Below are 9,406 nucleotides of genomic sequence, written 5' to 3'. Positions count from 1 at the left end.
ATTCCTGGGCGTTCTGCGCTCCCAAAGTGAGTGGGGGGGGGGGGGGGGGAGAAGCCTAAGGGGCGGAGCCTGGGAGAGAGGGACGTCCTTGGGGGCGGGGTAACCCAGACTTGTCCTTCCTACCGCTTCCCCTCCCGGAAGTTCCGCTGTGGGCCGGCGGAGGTCAGAGGGCAGCAGGAAGTAGATACGTGGCCGCCGCCTGTCCGCAGCAGAGGAGGCTCAGCCCGAGATGGCGGGGGTGTTGAGCGCGGAGCGGCTCGAGGTCTCCATCGACGGCCTCACTCTGAGTCCCGACCCGGAGGAGAGACCCAGCGCCGAGGGGGCTCCGCTGCTCCCGCCGCCCCCGGCGGGGTCTGGGCCCGAGTCGGCGTCGGAGAGGCGGCGGGAGGCCGGGGAGAAGGAGGCGGCGGCCGAGGGCCCGGCCCCGGCGGCTCCCCCGACCTCGGTCCGGGTGACCGCGGCGGACGACTCTCTGTGCCTGGAGGAGTTCTGGGGCTTCGGCCTGGAGGAGCTGTACACCCTGGCTCTCCGCTTCTTTAAAGGTGAGCCGGGCCCTCGGCTGCCACCCGCCCCGCCCACCTCTCCTCAGACACTCGGAGCCCGGCGCCCGGGCAGCCTCCGGCCTCGGGCCGGCCCCGCGTTCCCCTCTAGAGCCGCAGCGTCCTCGGGGGCTTGTCCCGGGGCTCTTGGGGCCGCTGACCGGACTCGTGCCCCGAGGACCGGCTTCACCTTCTCGGGTTTCTCCGGGCCACTGTTGCTGCGCAGTTTGTAATTCTCCGGTCTCCCATTCCCTTCTTAGGGTCCCGTTCTAGGTCTGATTTCTACCCCAGCCAGAAACAAACAAAAAACACAAAAACCTTCTTTACTTCATTTGACAGTACTCCAGGCACGCCACGTTTTGTTCTTCCGGGAGGGGTGGGGGGGAAAGAAGCTTTTTCCAGAACTTTTTTCTCACTCCCCGGAATCCGGAGAGTCCTAACCTGAAATTCCCTTTGATTACCCCGTGGTTTATGAGTGTCCTTAGGGCACCGTAGAGGATGTACCTGAGTAAACTTCCCGTAGTCCCTCCTGTATGTCACACCCAGAGAGAAAGGAATGTTCTGCTTAAGGCCTTTGTGACTTCTGGATTATCAAAGTCTCAACCCCCCCCCCCCCCCAACTAGAAAGTACGTCGATTCCGTTTGTTTACTATACTTGAAATTCCTTCTATTTTTCCACCCCAACCAACAACCGAGACAGTCCATGGTCCGTCTGCTGTGGTTTTCTACTGGGTAGGGCGAAATTGAACGATTGCGCTAATCTTCTGGTGGTGATCTCCTTTCCCCTGACAGAGTCACGGGTAAGGAGCGTATACCATTGTTGAAGATAGAACAGCAAATTTATTTGTGATTTATTTGTGAAAACTTGGTTTAAAATGCCTTCATGTGAGACTCGATTATTGCTAGGCAGGGTAATAACTTGACAAAGTGCTTTCCTCACAACAACCCTTTAAAAAAAAGATAGAGCAGGAAAGGGAGGCCCAGAGAGGGAGTTTGTCACTTTCACATGATTATTATACAGTTACTTACACATTTGAATTGAAAGGGACCTCGTGGTCATGTGTCACCTATACTCGAAAATCTCTTCCACAATGTCCAGGACTGATGTAGAATTCAAACTCGGGCCCCTTCGCTCTTTAGTCTATGCTGTTTCCCGTGTATGTGTTAGTAAATTCTTTAAAAGTGGTTGCTGAAGAATGTGCCTTGCACATTATATAGGTTTAATAGAAGTTAAGGACATCTTGTATCACTAAACCGCCTGTGACTTGAACTGTACAAACCAGTTCAGACATTTCTTATCTTATTAATTAACCTGGCTGCTAGTTTGATCAAGCTGTTTAAAATTCATTACACCTTTTTGCCGCTACTTGATTCGCTGTAATAGTTAACTGAAGTCAGAGCTTTGAGGATCACACAGCTTATAGAAATAATAATGGAAAATAAGTTTAGCTCATTTTACTTAAGTGATCAGTGTTTAGTGGCTTCATTTTTCAGTGTTTTGCATGTAATAAGGCCCTAATAAATGTCAGTCAGCAAGCATTTATTTATTTCCTACTTTGAACCAGACACTGGTATTGAATTATGGAGTGAACTGATAATGAAGGCAAGGCATATCTTTGATCAGGAATATAGGGAACTGAGAAGAGCCCTCCACTAAAGCAGATTAGGCACCTGTCTGTATTTTATAACCTTAGTTGCCTAGGAGCCTTGAGATGTTAGATGACTTGTCATACAATTAGTTTGGGTCAAAGTCAGAGCTTTGAATGCACATTTTCCTGAAGCCTTCTATACATTGTGCCTTGCTCTCTCTTTGTAAACCTCGTTTATATAAAGCTCTGTTGGTCTCAGTATAATTCAAAATATTATTGCCTGCTATCTTAAGTTTTCAGCCTCCACAGAATACAAGAGTGGAATAAAATTGGTAGAATGATTTACCCTTGTATTAAGTGATGCCATACTCAGATAACATGTTATCCATGGATCGTAGAGCTCTCTTCTGAAAGTATGAAACTTTATTCTTGGTGCTAGAAATCTCATACCTAGAAATAAAAGGTACCGGATAGATGTAGAGTTCATTTAGTTCCTAGTTTAAGCTGCTTCAAGCTGATGCTGAGTATTTTTATTAAAGAATCAGTATAGTAGTGATTAAAGGCCTTCATTTCTGCATCATTTGGCAACAAAGATGCTTAGTATAGCAAATGCTTAATTGAAAAATAAAAGGGAGAGACCAAAAGTGGTCAGGAGAAATTATGGAAAAGTTGACTTGCCTTCCTTGTCACCTAAGGGTAGTTTTGTTTTTTTTTTCCCTAACTTGCTGACCTAGCAAACTATTTGGGCTTTGATTCATTTTTCTAAAATAGTATTGCAAGGTGAAATTTCCTTTAAGATTTGTGACAAGATCATTGTTATGTGGATTTTGCTCAGAAAAGTTTACCTGTTCCTCAACCGATTTGAAATGTGAAATATTTTTTTTACTTGATAGAATAAAAAGAGACCTTGAAAATTAGGGTATCTTAGCCTATTTGAAAGATAATATACTTCTACTCCAGGTTCTCCTACCACTGTTGGGAGTTAGCCTTATAATCCTGTTAATCCTCTGTGCCTTTGTATATCTGTCCATGGGGGTGGGAGCAGCAAGAGATAACCTTACTGTAGCATGAAGATGAAATAAGAACAGATGAAATTGGTTTGAAAAAGTTAAATGTAAGCATAAGGTGTTTTGTTTTAAAAGCAAATTTCAATTAAATGGGGTAGGGAGACACAATGTCGAGTTGAATTAGCTTTTTTTTTTTTTTTTTTTTTTAGCTTTTCTATTTGGATCAAGACGAATAATAGGAGTAAAGTTGTGATCTTTAAGAGTTATAGACCAATTAGTTAGTAGATCCTGGTTATGGGATGGCAGTAGGATAAAGTGTTTATACTAAAGTCATTTCTGGGTGGATGAGAAATAGGCTACATGTATTGAAAATTAAATATTTTTGAATTGTTAATAGTTCAGAAGCTATAGCTATCTAAAAGGAAGGTTTAGAGGATAGAGGGACAGATGAATGTCACCAGGAATTATAGCTGGGTCACTTTTAGAGTTGAATGACACCTGTCTGAAATTTTTTTTTCTTCCTTAAAAAAAATTCCACTTTAAAAATTTTGAATTTGGCAACGAACATTCTATATGCAAAGTAGAACAGAAACAGAGGGGAAAATCTAAAATATCTTAAATTCAGGATAATTAAAAATTAATAGGAACCATCTAGGTTGATGTCAGACTTTGCTGGACAATTTTAAACGAGTATTGGAACATCTTTTTCAGGATTCCTACATAGGAATTTTAAAATGTGTTGTTAAGTATTTGAAATTTTTCTTTGACTGAAAAAAACCAAAACCCTTCAGGGTTTTAAAAGCCTATGCAACCAGTAAAAATTGAAGTGTAGAATCTTATTATTACTGGTTAGACATTAGTTTGCCAGGCCATTTTCTTATCCCTGGAACAAATTAATTTCATCCTTTGGGATGTTTCATTTGCAATTAATACATTAGTTGACTAGGTATCATACTTTTAAAGATTGATTCTTCTAACTGAGGGCACTGGGAATTATAATCCTCAAAGAAACAGAAAAGCTGTTTTAATGCAGTTGTTCACTGTGGAGCAGTGACCCGGAAGTTGCTTTGCTTTGCTTTTTATCCCTTTTCATATATCCCATTGCATTTGCTTCTTCTTACTAGATTTTAAGCCTCTTGAAAATAAGGGCTGTCTTGTTTATCTTTCTTCTTCTCTGCTTCTACCACCTCCTGCTTAGTATGGATCTTTGCTTAATAAATGTTGGAATGACTGTGTTTCTAGATGAAATCACAAAGAAATAACACACACACAATATCCAGGATTCCAAGCAAGAGTTTGATATTACCATTTTGTATAAATTTCTATTCTTGACTTCATATATGTTTTTATTTGATATATTAGAGGCAGTTGAATTTGGAAAAACTTTTTTAGCTTGACTATATCATGCATTTATCTTGCATGTCCATAGCTGTTTGAATGTTGTCTACTATGTTAGAATGTGAATTACTTGAGAGCAAGGATTGTTCTTGCCTTTCTTTGTATGGCCCAGCTGGCACAGTGCCTAGCACACAGTAAAACAATAAATGTTTGAATTGTTGTTGGAATAATTTAAAATTTTCAAAATTCAGAAATTGTGGATTTTTCTATCATGTTGAGGATAATTGCTTGTTAACTGATAGAATTATCATTGCTGATAGAGAATAGATAGTTTTGTGGAAATCCTAAGGTTTTTATTTTCCTTTGACCTTTCCTTTAAACATCTATAAGGATTTTTTTCCCCAAACCAAAGGCCATATTAGAGGATAGGAAATAGGGTTGTAATGAGGGTGGGGGAGGGAGGAGTGAGGAAGAGAATATGTGTGTAGGCAAATTCTCAAGTAATTTTTTTCCCTCAAGGTCAGATGCTGTTTGAAACTGTCATTTGAGGTTTTCATTTTCACATGCTCATTTCTCCCGCCTTCAGACACAACTATACAGCTAGCAGATATCAAGAGGGCCACGGAAGAAGTGTGGATCCCCAGAAAATTTAGCTAGGCCTCTGGCCAATTCCGCCTTAAACAATTCTGTTCCAGTTTGATAGCTCTTATCTAATAAGTTTGAAAGATTTTTCTTACTTGGAGGTTATCTCAGGTCCATTTGCAAAAGATGGCTGCTTTGTGAATGAACCAGTGCTAGTTAACATTCTTCTCATAAATCACAAAGACTATTAATCTTAATTTGTTTATAGAGTTTATTATCAGCTTTAGAGGTACTTTGATCACTAATTGTGAGAATTTAGTATTGCCCTTAAATTTTAGCTATAATTTTTCTAAAAATCAAATTTTTTCACCAAATCCAATTTAATATATATATATACATATATATATATATATACACACACACATATACATATAATATGTATATTGCATATCATTGCAGTATTAGGGCAGTTTTATTTTTGATTTTATTTAATTTTAAATTTTTCTTGGAGGAGGTTAACTCAATTTTTCTAGACATTATCAGAGTTTCAAGGAATCTTAAAAACCCTTTGTTTCATACCCTTTGCCAATACTGCCTTTAAAACATCTCAGAAATAGTTGCATATTTTTTTTCTTAATTTTGGTACACATTGTTTTAAGAGAGAAGAGGCTTCAGAAACTTTTTTGTAATTACTCACGTGTATGTAGTGGTTTAAGGTTTATAAAACACCTTTCTCACAAGAGCTTTTTGAAGCTGACATTATAAGTGTTACTCTTCTCGTTTTTAACATGAGAAAACTGAGTCTCAGTGAGCTATCATGACTTGTCCAAGGTCACACAGTTAATTAAATATCAAAGTTTGAACCCAGGTGCCCTCCATGTCCTGTGCTGCTTCTTAGGTGGGAGCAGATCAGTGGATTCCAGACGTGTACAATTTTGGCTGGGTAGCTAAAATTACATAACTACTGTCAAATTCTTTAAATAGAAGAGCTTTCAGAAATTTTATGGTAAGTGTAAAGTCATCACACTAACAAATTAAGCAAGAATATAACCTAGAAGCTCTCTCTTGAATCATTTAGGACACTATTGCGTGCTGTCAGCCTATTCTACCATGAATTGAATAAATGAGAGTATTTATATCCCCCCCCCATTTATATTTGCATTTTCTGTAAAGCTGCCTAAAATTTGACATATTTGTTAGTTGCTCTTTTTGCTATTTCCAAGCCCCTTTAGGCTCTTTTTTTTTTAAGGTAAAACAATCTGAATTACATTTCATTATTGATCTTCATCATTTTTGCTGAAAATTTATTTCTTTGAAACCATCATTCCTTCTTTACCATTCCTTCTGTCATCATCTTAATTTAGGGTCACATCTTGGGGTGGTGGTGGTAAGGAAAGAATGCTTTTGTTAATTAAATTATTGGAAGTATTTTCTTGTTTGGGACCACAAAGGTATATTTTTATCCTTTGGAAAAATATTCCCTGGTGAGTAGCCAGCATATTCCTCATTTAGGTGGAAAAAGAAAAAAAGCTATTAATGTTTCTAGAAAACAGAAGTGTTGTCGTCTGATTCTTTTTATATTCCTCCTTTTTCTTAAAGAGCTCAAGGTTAGCCTTAACTTGCTAAAGCATCCTTATAATTTTACCTATTATTTAAATTGGCTAAAGGTTTAGACTCACAGAGGTTCATAACCTGTAGTCTCTGAACTTGATTTTAAAAATACTTTGATAGTTGTATTTTGGTATAGTTTCCTTTGTAAATCTATGTACTTTATTTTATGCATTTAAAACTTTATTCTGAACAGGTGTTCATAAGCTTCATTAAACTTCCAAAGGATGTATGACATAAAAAAAGAGTAAGAACTCCTGGTTTAGAGGATATAGTGATATTTTTAGTAGGTATGGATACACTTTAATTTCTCTCCATACCCACTCCACTTTTGTTCAGTTGTGTAGTCGTCTCCTCTTCATGACGCCTTGGACCATATTACACATGGGGTTTTCTTGGTAAAGATGCTGGAGTGGTTTGCCATTTCCTTCTCCATTGGATTAAGGCAAACAGGTTAAGTGACTTACACAGGGGCACACAGCTCTGAGGTCAGTTTTGAACTCCAGTCTTCCTAACTCCAGACCCAGCACTCTATTCACTGAGCACCTCCCGTATTCCACTGTCCTATCTTTAAGTTCATTCTTCAGTTGTGGAACATGGATTCTTTTTTTGGGGTGTGGTGGTGAGGCAATTGGGGTTAAGTGACTTGCCTAGGGTCACACAGCTAGTAAGTGTCAAGTGTCTGAGGCTGGATTTGAACTCAGGTCATCCTGATTCCAAGGCTGGTGCTTTAGCCACTGTGCATGGATTCTTAAAAGCTGTTGTGTATTATTTTATCTGTTTGGTATGGAGACTGTAGTGTTCGATATGTATCATAGGATAAAAAAGAGTAAGTCTTGATCTTACAGACTGAATCAATAAAAGTTTCCATTTTTTTCCTCTGTGATTAAGTCAAAGTAACCTTTGTATACTTTTATAAATCTTTTTCTTAGATTTTAAAATTAGGAAACAGACTAAAAAAGATTGAGGAAAAATTTCCCTTTGCTTATGAATTATGCCTCATTTCTAATGCTAACAATGGCTTTCTCAGATCACCAGCAACATAATTTTGTTTGTGTGAGGCTTTAAGATAGTAATGGTCAAGTGCCTGCATTTGATTCTTCATGAAAACATCAACAAACCTTTTAAAGAATGATTATTCTTTCAGTCATGAAGTTGAGACCCAGAAAGTTGTTGTTGTTTGGTTGTATTTCATAATAAAATGGTCAGTTTTATACTTTCAAAATCTTGAGCCATTCTGCAGTTATTTTTTCTAGTGGTTCTGTAAAATAGCAAGACATCTTGTCAATAGGCTTAATTAAGATAAAAGGCAAAATGAAATTATTCATAACCTTCAGTAAAAATGAGAGCAAAGTCTTTTTAGGAAGCTGCATATCAACAAAAAGTAGCTATACTAATTTTGCTTTGGCTTTTTACAGCGTAAAAAGTTATAGTAATAACTTGATTTTTAACCTGGAAATAGGTAGTGAGGAAATATATTGGAAAGCATAGGTTGGGAACAAGGAATGAGAGAAGCCAAAGACTTGCAGGGTTTACAGAAGTTTCATATCCCGGTATCATGTTTTCTTTGAGAAAACAAGAGGATATTGGATATGGCGAGCAATGCATGACATCACAGACAATGAAATTGATTATATTTTAACAGACTGGAAAAGACTATGAGAGTCATTGCTTGAACAGTTTGTGTACAATTAGATCCTTGATTTGTTAGAGTAGAAATTAGAATTGGGGAAAAGCTAGAAGAAAGAATAATAATCTACCTTCACTCATTCTCCTCAGCTCACTGGTTGAGGCTCAGAAGTTGAAATACTTCTTGCTCCCTGTTGCCACTTTCAGATTTTCCCCCTTCCTCCATTATTCAGTAACCTCTCCTCCTCTGAGGTTCATGCTATTCATATCTACCACCCTATCAAAATCCTGGTTGCTGTTGTCTGTAGATCTCTCAATGAATTTGATACCCAGCTTGCAGTTTTTGTTTCCTCCCCAAATTCTGCCTTCATACTAGAGGTCTTCAACATAGATATTGATTCTCCCTCAAGTACCCTAACCACTGAGTTCTTCAATCTACTCACTTCCCATGAGTTACCCTTCCATCCCCCCTCACACACACCTTTATGGTCATGCTCTTGATGTTGCCATCATTCACATATGTACCACATCCATGTTCAAGAATTTTGAAATCTCCTTATCTAGCCATTTATCTATTAGCTTTTCGTCCCTCCCTCTGCCTTGCCTTACATAACTCTACTCTTCATCCTCACAGCGACCCACAGTCTCTGAACCCCTCGGTTTTCCCCTTTGCACTGGCCACTCTCCTCTTTTCTTTGTCTTAACTCCTTGGTCAACCAGTTCAACTCTACATGGTACTCCTCATTTAAATCCCTATCCTCCTCATATCACTGATTAAGCCCAGTCAGGCCTCATCCTTGGAGGACTTTCACCATTCATCATCTTCATACCTGCACATGTGAATGATGATGGAGGAAATCACACAATCTCCAACTGAGTTCACTACAAACTTATGTTCCTTAACTTCAACTCAGCTTATTTGCTAAGCAGATATAAATGGTGGCCAAAGGTAACACTGGCTTAGAACATAAACTCATTTGCAAAATCTTAGGGGGATGGGTGATGGAAGATTATGAGCACTATACCCTTATAAAGCAGAGACAAGCAATGGTAGAGTAAAACTAGTTGAAAGAAAATTTGGTGTTAGCCCCAATTAAGCAAAATCAGGATGAGA

General features: G+C 39.0%; 1 protein-coding gene across 1 annotated transcript in view; it reads left to right on the top strand.

Annotated features, from left to right (window-relative positions):
* The first annotated feature begins 202 nt into the window (after window positions 1-202).
* ACBD3 (acyl-CoA binding domain containing 3) overlaps window positions 203-9,406 on the top strand; it is a 42,997-nt gene continuing 33,793 nt past the window's right edge. The window contains exon 1 of the mRNA XM_036755382.1: window positions 203-542. Coding sequence (XP_036611277.1) covers window positions 230-542 — 313 coding nt within the window. The 5' untranslated portion in view covers window positions 203-229. The remainder of the gene's footprint in view (window positions 543-9,406) is intronic.

This window comes from Trichosurus vulpecula, chromosome 4 (genome assembly GCF_011100635.1).
Source record: "Trichosurus vulpecula isolate mTriVul1 chromosome 4, mTriVul1.pri, whole genome shotgun sequence".
Classification (NCBI taxonomy): Eukaryota; Metazoa; Chordata; class Mammalia; order Diprotodontia; family Phalangeridae; genus Trichosurus; species Trichosurus vulpecula.
This window is presented reverse-complemented; position numbering and strand designations above follow the sequence as displayed.